Genomic DNA, 17807 nt, shown 5'->3' on the forward strand with positions numbered 1-17807 from the left:
GGCCTTAACTTCGAATAATAAGCCTTACTAAATTAATCATATCAATTTTCTAGTTAATCTTGTAAGAAAATCTTACTAAAGCAGTTAGTTAACGTTTTTGCTCGATGAAAATGATCATTTTCATTTTGTGCACTTGAATTTGAAATAATGAACATTGAGATAAGATGAATAAGGTGACGAAACAGATGATATGTTAATCCTAATCAAAATTAAAACAAACTTCTTATTAAGAAGCAAAATTTCTTTCTCCGATCGATCCAAATAGTCAACTTTTATATGAATATTAGTTTAATTTTCATTCTTTTACACCTCGCGACGTTTCAACACACATAATTTTCCGAAACACATAAAAGACAACACAAAAAAAGAAAAGAGGCTCCCAATAATTAAGGTTACATTTTAAAACACTTGAGCGAATCAACGATAGTCACACGACGGACAAGCAGGTAATGGTGACAGGAAACTAAACCTGGGTTGTGTTAAATATTTAGTACAGAGTTTTCAATATAGAGGGTGTTGTGATAAACCTGTGTTCAAATTGCCAATCCTGCAATCTCTTTTATGTTCAGCTATTCTTGTTTTTAACCTTCTACCTGTTTCACCAACATAAACTTTTTTGCAAACTTTGCATTTTATTAAATAAACTACGTTTGACAAATTTTCAATTTTTTTAGAATCTTTCTTATTTATAAAACAATTTTCCAATTTGTGATTGTTTCTAAAATAAATCTCTCTGTTGGTATTTTAGTCTATGTAATATAATAAATTAAATAGTAAATTTCTAAAAATAAAGAAAATAGTAAATTTTCGCTAAAGTGGAATTAGGCCCTCTATATTGAAAACTCTGTACTAAATATGTAACATAACCCAAGTTTAGTTTCCTGTCACCATTACCTGCTTGTCCGTCGTGTGACTATCGTTGGTTCGCTCAAGTATTTTAAAATGTAACCTTAATTATTGGGAGCCTCTTGTCTTTTTTTGAGGTTTTTCCCAATTAAAAAATTATGTGTTTCGGAAATTATTTCAAGCCCTCTCACTTTTATTCATCGAACTACAATTTTTTTATGTGCAAAAATCCTATATAAGTTAATTGACTTTGCTTTTCATACTATAATTTTCTCTACGACAATATTAATTTTTTTTAAATTAGCTAATTTTTATAATAATTTTGTATCAGGTATTGCCTGAGGATGACCGACAGATTAGATCGAAACGTCGCGAGGTGTAGAAGAATTTTTATATTTTGATTAAATTATTGACTCAGATTTCCTTGTCTTTTTATTTCAAACTTGATCGTAAGACCGAAGAAAAAATTGAACTAATGTTCATTTTTAAGTTGGATATGTTAATCCTTCGTAAAATTAACGTCTAGAAATGTATTAATTACATAAATAAATACAAAGGTTCACAACTACTTCCAGACTAAAATAGATATTTTCTTTCTTCTTTGTCACTGCTAGTCAAACATTAAAATATGACGTTTTGGAATCAAAACTGACTCCCTCTTCATAATAAAAAAAAATGAAATTATTCTAAAAAAACTTAAAGATATATACATAAAGTTATAATATTAGTAGCTCAACGAAATTACATTACGAAGATTGTTGTCTATTAAAAATTAACATTCAAGGTTTCCCATCATTAAATATCCATGTGTGCTCATTGATTTGTTCTTATGTTGAGATTTAAAAGTTTTTTTTTAATTTATATAAAAAATATCATTAAAATTCCGTAAACAATGTCGAAACTATAATTTCGAGAAAACGTAAAATTTTTAGGTGAAGAATTCATCAAAGTTGAAGTTGATATACGTAATAGTAAATAACCTTAGAGAAAACAAATGAAAAACCAGAATATGGATCAAAAAGTCCATTGTTTTAAATTCTTTTTAAAAATTGGTTTAATTAATAGTAATTAAAATTCTTCTTATGGAGCTGGAAATCCATTTCGGACGCTCACGAACTTTTTATTCATTCATAAAAAACAGCATTAAAAATAACACAATAAAATATTAGATTCGGAAACTCGATCGATTTATCTTTATGACTTTTTTCGATAAAAAGAACGTTGCTATTTGAAAGCCGTACAACATTATCGCAATAACTTTTAAAATTTTTTCGAAACATTCTACTTTGCAGGAAAACTGCCTAAGATACAACATTGTAACATGTAATTGATTATATTTTGATAGCATGTGCAGTTTTTGTTTGAATCGTAAAAAACTTTCTAAATAAAAACAGTAAAATTTTTGGAAAAACGACACAAGCTATGAAAAAACATGAAAAGACAAAAGTTGCTCTTACAAAAAGAGTGAAAACTCATATAAAAATTTTATGAATAATTTTCCGATTGGACGCGTAGTTTTATTCTAAATGAAAATGAAAATTTTTTGAAGAATGCAACAAGAGCTGAAATATATATTTTACAAGTGCGAATTAAACGATCAGAAAATGAGAATAATATGGACAGCGGTTTTTTGAGTATAAATTGTAATTCGTTGAAAATATAATGTGAAAATTATATAAAGATTGAAGGCCTACCTGCAATAAAAGTAGGCGTAGTCATTACCAGAATTCGGTTTTTCTTTTTAATTAAAAATATTTCCCGAAAGCTGGACTCGAACTTGGAAACCCACGAAATGATATTTACCGAACACAAAGGTATGGAAATCTGCAATAGTAAGATTTTCTCACAATATTAACTAGAAAACTAATAATTAATTTAGTAAGGCTTATTATTGGAGGTTAATAAGACTTCTCAATCAGTACTTTTTAACTGAATACTCATTATTCAGCCTGAGGGAGTACATGTGAAGTTTTCGGCAAATGGTAAACTTTGTATATAGGTCAATGTTCCCATTATTACGGCAAGTATTAACCGATTTTCATGAATTTTTTTTTAAATTTCTTCAAATTATATCAATAAAATAATTCTGCTGATTACAATCGAATCAAGTCATATCTTCCTGATTTCAGTTTTTGTAACTGGTCTGCATATCATAATAATGAAATTGGTCGTTATTTACGAGCAATCCAATGCACTTCAGAGAGTCTGCCTCGTGAGTTTTACTAGGGTCGATGGAGAGTGCTGCGAGGATCCACACACGGCTACACTTAGCGTCACTGCAATTTTTTTCTATTGTTCTCTCCAATTTGGTTATTAACCAAAATATAAATATTTTATCCAAAAATCGGCTTCGTCTAAGCCGAGAGAGTTATATTTAGAAGACGTATGCAAGAAATCAGACAAAAATATTCAAAATTGCGGACAGAATCTTAAATTCATTTTCATAACTTTAATAAATCCTCTTGAGAGTCTCGGTGCTTATATCGAAAACCGTGAGGTGAGTTGCACTAATGACTAATGTACTCGTTTTGTTGGGATTCCCGGCAGTCACAGTGACTCTTCTCATGACCTTTCAGGAGTATGAACTTTAAGTCTTAACTTAACTATAATCACTGTATCTAGTCAGACACTTTTGGTCACAGCCTGTCTAACTATTCACTTATTTAATCCCTAGTACATTGTTTTCGGTGCATCTTCTGTTAGTTTGAGAACATTAGATTATATTTGATTACATATATTCGTATTTTTTGCTTCTTTATCCATTACTATATGCATATGTTTAGTTTACGAACATATATGTATGTCTGCGTAATTTCTCTCTATTTAATTATCCTATTCTTAACAGAACTAGTGAGAAGTTTTTCTTTGTCATTCAATTGTCTGTATCTTTCGAGTCTATGTTCTCACGCGGTATTCCACTCATAATTACCTTACAGTTTGTGCTTTATCGTCAGTAGTACATTTATTACATGAGGGTACGTTATTTTAATCAAATTACAAATTTGCGGACGTAACAGAGCCTAAGCCCTCCGTAAAAAGAAAACCATACAGATATCGCAAGTATTTCTTGTAAGCATAGCACGATCATAAGAAAGCTTTTCTCGCATGGTAATACTAGTTTCAAAGTATACGTCCAAGCAGCATTGTCATGCGCTTTATGCCTTGGTAGTGTAAAAACTGGCGCTTTGAGAGTGTATATATTAAAACAAATATTGCCATAGAACTTTGTGATCTCAGAGGCAACAAAGATACTTGCATACATACACATACATAAAATTTCTTATATGCGCTTTACTTTTTCTGTAATTACAATTGTATTTTTACTAACAGTTTTTTAAAAATCACGTATATACAACAATAATTGACCCAGCAGCGATTTTAGGCTTTGCTAGCTGCAAGCGCTACCTGTCTTTATGCGTTGAAGTGATCTTACCTTTACCCTCTCCGCTTCTATTCATAAATTTAGTAAAAATTAATCAAATTAGTATCACAATTTTTGTAGTATTTGTGTAGACTTACCTGGCACCCAAAGCCGTTAAAGTTGTTAAGCAACAATTCCTAGAAATGACTAAAGCATTACAATAAAAAACAATTAACATCAATCTTTATTATAATTGTATCTGGCTCACTATTAAATTGATCGAACGCTTACACTTATTGTCGGAGCAATCACCGTACAAAAATTCTATAAACACGTCTGATATTCGAGAAATGGGTGACCAAATCAGTCTGATTTCGTATGTTTTAAGCACAAAGAGCGATCCAAAGCTAACAATAAGTTCTTCGTTGGTGTTGCAGTTTTTTTGATCATCTAGCAATTTTTGGTAATAACTATTATTTTTAGTGTATTTGTGAGAAAAATCCTCTTTTTAGCTCCGATAGTAATTGAATAGAAGTTTGCAGTCTTTTGCTTAAATTTTAAATGCAACTTTGGACACGTGTTGAATATTGGCTTTTTCGATACAACAAAAATCTAACCATACATTCAACTGGCTTGATGTACAGTTAGCCTGTTATATTTTGAGAAATCTTATTTTACAATCGTCTCCAAATTTGCATTAAAAATATTAACAAATGAATGAACACATATAGAATAGAATCGAGCATCTTTTTTTTGTCAAATGCGCTAGTAATACCAAAAAACTGCAAAGAAAAATACAGTAACTTACTCGAGTACAAAATAAAGCTAAAAATAAAACTTACAACTAAAACTTACAAAATACACGTAAATTCATTTTTGGGCGCAAAATTATTTTACGATTCCGCTTTACATGTTTCCCTCATACTTATGACATTAAATACTTCCTTCCATATAGCTGCGCTTTTTTCTCAAACCCAACTGACTTGATTGATGTATTTATCTTGTAAAACGGGTTCATGGAGTACTGAAATAACATAGGTTTTCATGAACACTTGACAATAACAATGAAAACAAAATTTTTACACTACCATGTATTTCATGGTAGGAATGGTGCAATTAACCGTAAATTATAAAAGTAAAGAGATGTTTGCATTTTGCATATTTTTCTTTACCATGAAAAAACTTGTGAAGCATGTACGTGAAATCAAAATGATTCTTTTAGTTATCTTTTACACATGAGAAAATCATCCATAGAAATTAATTCTTTTTCTGTATCCAACTAACCGTGCAAAAATGATGAAATTGCTATTTTTAAAAATTAATAAAGTTTTTATTATTTTTAGATAAAAAGGTTAACGAATTTTATATTTTTATTAAATGTACATCTTTTTGAACGAATTCAGAAATATGATTACTTTGTTAAATTAAAAATTGTTATCACGTTGAAATAAGCAAATGTCGATATTCAATGGCTGGGGAGTGGGGTAAAATTTTGACCGACACAGTATTTTGAAAAAAGGAACTCTTTCTCATTAATTTTCTTGTCTACTTTTAACGTACTTTAAAGTTTTTGGTATATATACCATATTAGATCCAGACTTGCTTAAATTTTCAAAAAGTTCTTTTTTTATCAAATAAAAAAAATTTGAAAAATCATTGATAGGAAAAAATAGATTAAGCCATTTGAAAAATTGGTCAGTTACCTTACAAATAATGTTTCAAATAACTGTCATAAAATTTCGGTAAATATAGTCCCGGAAATCCATCCGAAAGGGGTGAGTGTACCGTATTCGAGCAGTTTTCTTCATTATCAAGACATATACAACTTTAGAATTGCTTGCGGACTTCAAAGCAGAAAATTAGTTTTGGTTTCTCGTTCTAATTACAGAGTTTTTAATACGCTTTAAATGTCCCTTGCAGTGTTATTTGTCAGCACATGTTTAGTATTAGAAGAACCATATTTTATAGGTGAGTGTGAGGTTGAGCGAACATATAGGCCATTTAACGAAGGACTTCAATATATAATTAAATCTGATTAAGTTAAATTTGTTTGAATAACTAATGGATGGTATGTTAAACCATCAAACACATTCCAGTAACTGTAAGTCTTGACTTTTTTTTATAATAATACAAAATAGCAGAAAAAATTATTTTTGAAATTTTATTTGAATAGTCCCAGGGGCCAGACTAAACGCAACGAGAATATTGGGTCCAAGAAGGATCTGAAGAAAATAAAGTACAGCCGTGCTGCCGGGAATGAATATCAACGCAAGCAAATTTGGTTACAAGCTGAGGTAAACTTTAAAACGTGGACTCCTAAAAAACCCGGGTCTGATGGCAACACACCTATACAAGATGGGGTATTTAAGAGGGGCAGGGTTACCGATGGAGGTGCCTCATAGTCTCGTCCTTCAAAGCCTTCTGAAATTGGCGATTGTGTCTGAAGGATTCTCGAAAGAGAATCTCAACTTAGAATAGGCAATGGCTATTAAGCAGCCCTGCATATTACGATCGCAGAAATGAAACCTTGTGAGATTTTCCCGTAGGTTTGAAGACTTTCAATAAAAACAACTTACTTACCGTCATCTTCCCAAATGAGGTATCTTAAGCATGAGTCATCAAGATTTGAAACTATGGGAAGCTGCAAGACTCAAAGCCATTAATACTAAGGACCTTCCTGAGCCTGCCAAGTTTATGCTACGGATACTCGGTACTTCTGAAAACCATCAACGATCCAAAAGGGTTGGCAGTCCAAAATCTCACATTAAAAACAGGGGAGTATTCTATCTATGTGAAGAAAGAATTAGAATAATCCAGCTAATCCAGAGTACGGACCCTTCGGTAGTCTAAAGACTTGAATTGATCGACTGTAAACGATATATGAGGATGAAAAAGACCCAGTTAAAAATTCTTTTTAGTCCAATAGAGACTATGAGGATAGTAGAAGAACCTTCGGAACAATCGATGGAAAGCGCTGATTTTTAACTGAACAGCGTTTACTCTTCGGATGTGGATTTCATGCAAATTATTCTTAACCACTATTAATTTGCGTTGGCCATCTTAAGCAGATATGTTATAATAAACACACAGTTTCTCTCAAATTCAAAAATCTTAATACTGTAGAGTAGAGGTGAAGGGTGAAGTCAAACATGCGGCTTTATAATTGACAGCAGAACTGTTGAAACTCCCAGGATAGCGATTTATATGGAAAGGGATATCGATTATATTTTCTTACCAAGGTTCTATACCAAGGACCTGGTATTGATTGAAATCGAACACGAAAGACGAGGAAGACTTCAGCTCATGGTGATTTATTCAACATACCCCTTATTCGATTCTCTGGACCGGCCACCATCAGAGTAATGAATACGTTCGGTGGATTATTGTAGTTCGAAAGGACGGCCACTGATCATTGGATCTGATGTGAAAAAGTCCTTGGCAATTATTCCTAAAGATAGTTAGATCAATTAATGAGCTGGAGTTTGCTGTGCATATAGTTCAGAGGACCATACACTAATCTTATGAGGACGATCATCCTCATCGTATTGACAACCCGACTAGGATATGATAAGAAGGACTTGTATAAGATTAGTGTAGCCAGATATACTAACGAAATAAAATCGGCTAAGGGGAACTCATGGAGGGGGCAGCTAGAGAAATTCTCGAAAACCTTGTGAAGGTGCACTTTTCTGTTTCGGAAACTAGTAAACCATCGGAGGAGGGGTTTATTTCACCGTACTGCCCTGACAGTTCAGATCAAAGAGCTAGCGGGGATGACTGGAGGATGGCAAACCTGATAACAACACAATCAAAAATTACTGGGTCATTGGAATTCGATGTTGTATGGGAACATTTGTAAAATTCTTGTGACTTGCATAGCTATGGGATAAACCCCTGTGGCATGGAGAATGTCAAAGCCATTTCTATAACAAATCCGAGAATACTTTTTTCATGTTGAAAGCATACGAAAAGTTGGTCGACTTTCGCATCAAGGAAGAAATCTTACTAAATAAACTGCTCCATAGAAATCAATTTTCCTCACAGAACAGAAAATCCACCGCTGACGAACTTCATGCATTCATCTCCCGTAGTAAAAAAGCGGGACGAACAGCAATGTAGAAATTGCAGCGTTCCCAGACAGTTGCGTTCCATACGCTTGCAACGTTAGAGCGAGGTAAAAAGGGGTTCTCCACAGGGAGAAGTTCCACCTTCCATCCCGTGGGTACTCGCTATCGATGATTTGTTTCGTAGGTTAAATGAATCAGATTTTTACATAAAAAGGTATGCAGATGACCTTGATACCCTAGTAACACGAAATCATGAGGGACCTTTAGTGCCACACATGCAAAGTGCTCGCAAAATTATTGTGAATTGATACAATGACCATGGCCTATTTGGTAACTGAGATAAAACTGAACTTATGGGCTTCACGAGATGCAGGAAACGTCCGATCTCCAGAAACCGAAATTTCATGGCAAAAAAGTCGTCTTCTCTACATCAGGTAAGTATTTATGCTTTAATTTTTCCCTAAACTAACCTGGAAACTGCATGTTGATGCGGTAATAACAATAGCCAGAATAGCGTAGTATACTGGTTATACAGGCTATCCCAGACTCAATTGTACGGACTTATATCGCTGTGTAAAAAGTATAAGAAAATAAACACAATTTTTTTTTCAAAAATCAGTTAAAGTTTTAGCTTTTGGTTTAAAAAATATTTAAGCTAAACCAATCAGGAGCGCGGTATCGACAACAGTGTCTGCATGAACGAGAGTCCAATGTTGTGTCGGTGACTGCAGTTATTCCTTCGCCATACCCATCTCGGCGAATGTCCGCACACTTTGAGTAAAAAAACAGATTCCTACGCTGACAGACAGAAAGGTGAAGTTTTATTATTAAAACAAAAGAAAGAAACAACCCTTGCAAAAATATTTTCACTCAACAGATAAGCGACGGATACCGACCAAGCATTAGTACTGGTGCACTGAGAAAATTCTTACAATTTAAAAATACGATAAAAGATTTCCTGAAGAATATTTCTAGAGTCAACCCTGTGAGGGCTGCTTTTCACACAACTTGGAAAAATAACTACGAAAATTAAATTAATCTATACAACTGTTTAGGAATCATAACTTTAATTTCAACATTAGTGAGATCATCCTTTAATAGATGCGTTTAAAACATACCCCAAAACCAAACTATCAAGGTTGGTTTTCGAAAAATATAATAATAAAGAATAATGAAAGTAATTACCTACTAACAAATAATAGTAAATACTCCAAAATAGAAAAATATATAATAATATTATTATTAAAATTTCCTTTGAGTATATAATACATTTTTTTCCAATGCATATCTCGGGAGAACAAAGATTATTTGCAAAAATCATGTTATTTGAACGTCATTTTTTTCTCAGCTAGATGCTAGATGTTTTTATCAACTAGATGCTCGATATTTTTTGCCAACTCTTCTAATAATCCTGGAGCCAGCAACATATTATTGCGACCAACTTCCTTCCGCTTAATTCTTTGGGGAATGCTTCAGGACGGTGTAATGTAAGTGTATTTAGCGTCAGCCGGGGCTTGAAACTTTGTGAGTTGACCGTTAATACAATATTTAAATAAAAAAAGAACTTTTTAGCTCGCTCTATGTAGGTGAAAAACCCATCAGCTGGTCATGCAAAAGTGTAAAACAATTAATTCAATGATTTTCTTAAGCTTAAAACTTCTTCAGATGATAATTTACATGATATTTTCCATAAAAATAAACTTCAGCTGGCTGTACGTGGGTAGAAAACCCGTAGCTGAGGCAGTGAAATGTATAACGCGGAGCCAGGCGCGAGCAGCGCTCGCCTATATACGTATAATACGCTAGCTGGCGGGTTTTCGACCTACATACAGCCAGCGAAATTTGTTTAATATTTCAAGTGTTATGTCGACTATTACCTGAGAAATTTTGAAGCAGAAGAAAATAATTTATGTGAATTTATCCTACGTAACATTGCGCGCTCGTTGGCACATCGCACGAGTCGTACGTTTAAATATTTTAAATATATATTTACGCGTTTAAATTTCTTATTTGTACCCAAAGTGCCCCAGCTGACGCTCACTACACTGACATTACACCTCTCTTCAGCATTCACCAAAGTATTAGGCAGAAATAAATTATTGACAAAAAATTGTCGCTGGCTCTTGGATTATCAGAAAGTATATATCATTTCCAAAAAATAAACAATTTTGACCCCACTGATTTTTCATCAAGACAATGACCCAGGGAAGATCTGCCCGGCTAGGAGAAATTCCCGCTGTAGATAAGAAATATCTGTCGGAGCGCTTGGGAAGACCAACTTTTCTATATAAAATTGTAATAGTAACTAGAGTTTTAATTATTGTACAAAGTGTTTCTTTGTTGTACATCATTCAATATTTCAATATCACCATTATTTTCATCACAAGTATAATGTACACAAATGTTTGATGGTACTTTTTCAGTATAACTATCTATTAAAATCATGCACAAGGTAGAAAGCCAAGTTACAGAAAAGAAATATCCTTTCTATAAAAACACGTAACCTCCAATGGTCTAGATCATCATGTCGAAACCATGGTATCGAAATGATTGTCGAGATGATAGTTGCCAGTTCGTAAGTCGCAGTGACCTCTTTTTTAAACGTTAAATTAATAGAACTAAAAAATTAGATTTCTAATTTTATCGATCGCTGATAATTATTTTGATTTATGTCTTTTTAACATTACTTTTAATGACAGTTGTTATTTTGCAATGAATGATTATTATGCATAATACGTCTATTTTTTCGCATAATAAAGTAAAATGAATCATATTGTTCGCCGAATCCTAAGCCTACGTATTTCATTAATCAATCTCGTTTATCGATCGCTGATAATAAAGGAAGATGAATAAGATTTCATAATTAATTATTATTATATATTTACCAATGATAATTATGCGTAATATGTAACAATATTGCGTATTTAATTTAGGTGAGTTTTCATTAACTTTTTAAACATATTTGAAATGTATTTCAGTAATTTTTTAACGTTCTGACTTATCATAAGGGCTAATCTATCAACTATGTAATTTAGTTGTAGAATAATTTTATTATAATATGTAAATTGGTTTAATGTTTCAGCAAGGTAATTTATGATTTACTTTGTTAATATATATTGTAACAAGACAACATTTTAAATTGTTTTATTTATCATTTAATTTTTGTGGTGAAATCTGTTCTCTCGGCATGTGACACGGTATTTCAAGGGCACGCTTAGGATTATTTAAAGAAATTAGGATTAATTCGTAGGGTATTTTGTGTTTCTTATTTATGAACTTTCATCATCGACACTCTCAAACAGGGAAATCAAGGGATTTTGGAACTCTGTAGGCCAGCAGAGGACTGGGATTTTCTTGCTGTCGATAGTCAAAATCAAGAATCAAGATTTGAATTTGACTCTGGATCCCGCCATTCCGTTTGCTGTTTCCAATATTACGGGAACCTGGATGGGAACCTGAGATGCCTCCAGAGCCAGGGATGACTTAGGATCATTTTTTCTAGGCTTTGTGAACGAACTTATTTGTACGGAGCTATGCTTGTTTCTACACCAATAATTTTTTGTCAGAGGAAGTACTCACATCCCCCAACAGGGCCCTCAATGCTTAAAGCACTGGACTGAAAGCCCAGCCTACATCAAGACTCCCGCGATCAGGATGAGAAGCCCTAGACTTGTTGCCGTATTTTTTGCTAATGCGGACACTCTCGCTCCAGAGAGAACGAGAACTTCCTCATTTACAGGCAATGTTACGGATCTACCGTGTAGATATATTTTATTAGTTACAGAGTACCCATTGAGCCGCCCAACACCATCTCTTAAACAGGCACCACGAGCGGAAAGAGCGAGGTGAGATTCGAACCAACCAATCCCAGGACAACGCCGAGAAAGCAGCCAAACCGCGCTGTGCCGGTAGAAACTCGTCCAGAGGAGACGAAACTGCGAGCTTGATAAACGACATGCCACGTTCTCTTTCGGCAGCCACGAGCCGAGAGACGGTCGCGCTTTGCGACCTCTATGAATTTTTGTTGCGAATTGCCGCAATTAATTTTGTGATTATCTGGAATCAGTTAACCCCGTGTAAAATTTCGTTTTCAGGTATTTGTAGGTTATGTAGAATAACGAGCTCACGTATTGAAGTTTAGAATTAAATAGCCATTGGAGAATTAGCTGATCGACCGAGCATTTATAATTTTTTGCCTTTAGTTATCGCGTCAATTCTTGCGAATTTTTTGCCATTGTAAACTTGGTTACGAAAAGAAACGATATTTGAAATAAATGTCATCACCATTTTATATTAATCCTACTTGATTTTCTTTATTCACGAGCAAGATTCGGTTTAAGACTAAATTAAATTCTCTACTTGTTTAAATTTTTGTATTACGACTGATCCACCCCCTCTACCTTCACTCGTCAGAGGGCTGATTCTAGCTTGGGCCCAGATATCCCGCTCACGTCCCTTTGGGTAATTATAGAGCATTCTTACTAGTGACGTCAAGCGCTCCGAGCAGACATTGAGGGAATAACAGCCCCCTTATGTCCCTATAGTTTGCATGTTTTGCCGCAGTTTTTCAAAATTGTTTTTGTTTTTCCGAATGCAGAGTGAATATTTGGAAAAATTGTCAGGAGATGTCAAGACTACTGTGAAGTATGACATTCGTTTCAATTTGCGTTATCAAATTACATTACTGATGTAAAATTCGAGGGCAGCTTATTCAGGTTTTTAAGTTACGAGCAATCTCCGACGAGAGCGATATTCTTGCATAATAGAAAAACTCAAGTGATATCATCAAAAATTTGTAAGATAGCATTCTTCTTTCCCACTTTAATGTAAATAAGTGTTATTTTCACAAAAATGTATTTTTCTATGAAAATTACGAAAACATCCAGCTAGAAAAACACGGCTCCTGATAAGTTTTTATTTACTTGCCCTGACCAAGAAGATTCATTTTCTACCAATGAGGACAATTTCAACAAAATTTATTTTAAAAATCTGAAATTTTCGTAGTTTTTCGAGTCGCAAATTTTTCGTAATTTTGCTTACAAAAATAGATTTTTGTGAAAATAACACTTACTTATCTTAAAGTGGGAAAGAAGAATGCAATGTTACAACTTTTTAATGACATCACTTGAGTTTTTTAATTCTGCGAACAGATCGCTCTAGCCAGAGACTACTACTAACCTTCAAATTTCAATAAAAACTCCTATCGCATTTTAAATCAGCATTGGAATTTGATAATGTAATTTGAAACGAACGCTATGTTTCACAGGAACAATACTTAATGTTAATGTGCATACTCATAGAAAATAATAAATTATAACTAAAAACACTCATTTAAAGCTAAAAAAACTACACTGTTACACTAACCTCAGTCAGAAGCAGAAAAGTACCGTTGAACCGCTTGCACTACACTTTCACATCAAAAATCAGCTTCATAAAATTTATAACTTTTCAAACTTTTACATGCTTTTACTTGTTTTGCGGTGTCAAAACTGATATTTTCATTAAATGCTGTATCTCCAACAGCGTACGGACCAAATTTTTTGATTTTTTGAATATATCGGGTCTTGACATCACCCGAAAATTTTGCCAAATACTCAAGCTTCCTTTCGAAAAATCCAAACAATTTTTAAAAACTACAGTAACACATGTAAACAATAGGGGTATACGGGCATTGTTATCACATCAGAGGTACGGCCATTTTTAATTTTATGGCTTAATGAGAATACTCTATTGCGTATCTGGTTGGCGCATTCGCTCTTGGCGACCAACACCAATTTTGAGCTATCGTTTTCGTAGATAGGTTTTGCGTGATTTCAGATCAGGGACATGAGGAAGTAACACTACTATTATCTTTTTCTTGATATGTCCATGTCTACCTACCGTATAGTACAGTCGGTACACATATAGAGTTAAGTATTACCATTTTAGCTTTATTTGATATATTTTTACTTCTAATAAGGGGACCTGCTCTACAAATAACCTTCTGCTCTATCTTCCCGTCCCTAGTAAATAAGCTACCAAGGTATACAAACTTATCAACTTGTTCAACTCTTTCATCATTTAATACAATATTACATAGCGTTTTCTCACTCTTTTCTTCGAACACCATAGTTTTTGTTTTATTTGCGTTAATTTTGAGGCCCATGCTCTTCATGCTTGCATTCAGTTTATTCAACATTCTTTGCAAGTCTTCGATGGACTCTGCCATAACAACCTTATCATCTGCGAACGCTGACCCACGCACCCTTACTGTTTCGAGATCCACACCCTCTTCGTCGAGAAGAGCCATTCTTAAACACTTGTCCATAAATAATATAAATAACCATGAAGACATAACGCATCCTTGTCTAACTCCTTGAATAATATCAAAAGAGTCACTCAATTTCCCTTTCACCCTTACACTCGTTTTGCTACCCGTATATATTGTTTTTATAGCTTGTAGGAGCCATCCATTGACTCCGTACTCTTTCAGGACTCCCCAAAGTTTACTTCTACCTACCTTGTCAAAAGCTTTTTCTAGGTCAACAAATGCACAGAAAACTTCTCTTCCTACTCTCCAACTTTTTTCTATCATTTGCCTTAAGCTAAATATTTTATCCGGACATGACCTTCCTGGCATAAACCCACTTTGGACTTCCCAAATCTTTTCTTCTGTTATTTTCATTACCCTACGAATAAGTATTTTTGAGTATACTTTGCTCACGGTACTTAATAAGTTAATTCCTCTGTAATTATTGCAGTCGCTTTTATCTCCCTTTCTTTTGTATATTGGTACAATAATCGCCTTTTTCCAATTGTCTGGAACGTCTCCGATCTCAAACCATAACTTTTTCAATTCGCAGTCTATGTGGTATGTACTCGCCACCGTGTTTGAGCATTTTAGCGTTAATATAGTCTATCCCGGCAGCCTTACCGTTTTTTAAGTCCTTAATTAAATCCCTAACCTCAGTGGCACAGACTTTCTCAATAAGGTCTAACGCATCGTGTTCAACATCACAGTAGTGGTGTCCTATAGCTTCATCTCCGAATTGTCCCCTAAAATAGTCTCTCAAAGCCTCTAGTATCCCGTCTGCATCATATAGCATTTCCCCATTTCTATTTCTTATGTTGACAAATTCTGTACTTTTATTTCCCTTCATTTTTTTATAAAGCAGTTTCTTGCTTCATTCAAAGTCATTTTGTATTTTCTTCTCTACTTCTGCTTTAATTTTATCTTAACTTTCCTTAATTAATCGTTCCAGTATCCTGTTTTTGTGTCTGTAATCATTTATACGTCTATTTCTTTCCTCATTGCTAAGACCTGCGATGTTCAAAGTTCTCCTGTACGCTCCTTCTTTGCTTTTTGGGCAGCCTGAATTCCATCATTCCACCACGCATCACCAGACATTCTTCCTACAACCGCGGTACTACACACTTTGATCGCACACCTAACAATGATATCTTATTTTGAAAATCTATTCGTATATCTTATTTCTGTAGGTTCTCAATTTTTATTCGTGATTATTTTGTTTTCTTTGTTCTCTTTTTTCTTCATTCCCGAACTAAATTAATTTTTGAGAGCAGAAGGTAATGATCAGTATTGCATTCAGGACCCCGCATAATCCTTTTATCTTTGACTAACTCTCTTATTCTTTCATCCGCAACAACAAAGTCAATTATACTGTGGTTATTTCCTTTGGACCATGTGTACATGTGGATCATTTTATGCCTAAACAAAGTATTTGTAATGAACAGACCCCTTTCTAAGCATAAGCCAAGTAATTTATCTCCGTTATAGTTTATTCTTGGATTCCAAAAATTACCTAATACTTTTTCCGTATCCTGATTTCAGATGCCTACCCACCCATTCATATCTCCTAGCGGAATTATTCTTTCACGACGATCGCAAGTATTTATTGTGTCGTTTAAAATGTCCCAGAAGATGTCTTTTACTTCTCTGGGATCACTGTCAACTGGCGCGTAGCATGCTATAATAAATAATCTTCTGATTCCTACTTTAATTCTTGCCCAAAGCAGTCTGGGAGATACAAAATCATGATCTGCGATATACTGCTTTGCTCGTTTATTTAAAAACAGACTTACTCCTTGCCTACCATGTGATTCACCATCTACTCCTGACCATATTTAAAAACCGGCTTTTAACACGCCGTTTTCTATGTCTTTAGTTTCACAATCTTTTTCTTTGTTTCAGGCACACATAAAACATCTAGTTTCCTTACATGTATAGTTTCTCGAAATTCTTTTGCCTTGAGCCCATTAACTCCCCTAGCATTCCAAACACTCAGTTTCCATTCGTCGCCTGAAACTTGACCTTCGCATTTACCATGTGAATGCCTTTTGTCAATTAAAGTTCCAGCCCTTTCCGAGGCAGAACAGCGACCAAGAGTCATCTTGGGTTTATGTTTTTGTGCTGAGAAGGTCACCAGCCTTTAGCAGCGTTGTATTAGATGGGAGTTATTATTAAATTAAATTTAAAAGAAAAAAATTTCAAATTGAAAACAAAAGTAAAAATTATTTGAATATTTCAATGATAATCGTTGTTTAATGATTTTAATATTTTCAACTGATTCATAAATATTATTAGCTTATTAATTTTTTTCTCACAACATTAAATTAGATAGAGATTGAAGTTTAATGTTCTTTATTTAACTAACATAAACTGATTATTGACTTTAGGATTGTGTAATTGAATATTGCCTATAATTTGTATAATAAAAGTTTATTTATATTTTAAACATCCCTATTTCAATTAAATAATGTTTCAAGTGTGTATGATGTTGTGTAATCAGTTTTGTAAATAAAATTATCGAAATTAAGTGTGCATATATTTTAATTTTTTCTGGAATTAGTTAAAAAATTTATTAATAATTACAATTTTCATAAAAATATTAAGTAAAATTTAACATCATGTTTCTATGAAAACAATTATGGCTTTTTTTTATATTCCAAACTAATAAGTTATTTTAGATGCTTAAGTTTTTCCACATTATTAAATTACATAAGTATTGCATTTTAATTGCTTTTCATTAGGTTACATTAATTGATTATTTACTGTAGGGTTACGTAATTGAATGCCAGCTATAATTTTTATACTAAAAGTTTGTTTTTGTAAATATCTTCATTATAAATATATAATTCTTTTAAATGTTTAAGACGGTTTGAAATGATTAAAATTTGAATTCAAATTAACCTCCGCTTGGGGGTTAATTCCTTCGGGACCACCCCTGGACAATTGTCCGCGACTGCCTATTTATTTTTATAACCATATTCAACAGAAACCCTTGGTACAGGGACCCTCTATCCGCAACCCGAGGACGCGTTCGGTGGCTTTGTCATAGGCCCTTCTAGTTTGATTCTTTTCGCAGCAACGTCTGCGAAATCATGCTGAATTACTCCGTAAAAGGGGCTATGTAAGCGGAACGCCTACTCTGCCACAGCTAGAACAAGCCGGCAACAAAGAAAGAGAGGCGACACTAAGAACAACCGCGGGCAGGCATCCAATAGATGAAGAGCGATGCTTTACGACCCGGAGA

At 33.7% G+C, this 17807-nt stretch overlaps 1 protein-coding gene across 1 annotated transcript in view; it reads right to left on the reverse strand.

Moving 5' to 3' along the window:
- Positions 1-4120: 4120 nt before the first annotated feature.
- LOC117167809 (probable trafficking protein particle complex subunit 2) overlaps positions 4121-17807 on the reverse strand; it is a 66929-nt gene continuing 53242 nt past the window's right edge. The window contains exon 3 of the mRNA XM_033353010.1: positions 4121-5231. Within this exon, the coding sequence (XP_033208901.1) occupies positions 5133-5231 (99 nt within the window). The 3' untranslated portion in view covers positions 4121-5132. The remainder of the gene's footprint in view (positions 5232-17807) is intronic.

The sequence above is a fragment of the Belonocnema kinseyi genome, chromosome 2, assembly GCF_010883055.1.
Source record: "Belonocnema kinseyi isolate 2016_QV_RU_SX_M_011 chromosome 2, B_treatae_v1, whole genome shotgun sequence".
Classification (NCBI taxonomy): domain Eukaryota; kingdom Metazoa; phylum Arthropoda; class Insecta; order Hymenoptera; family Cynipidae; genus Belonocnema; species Belonocnema kinseyi.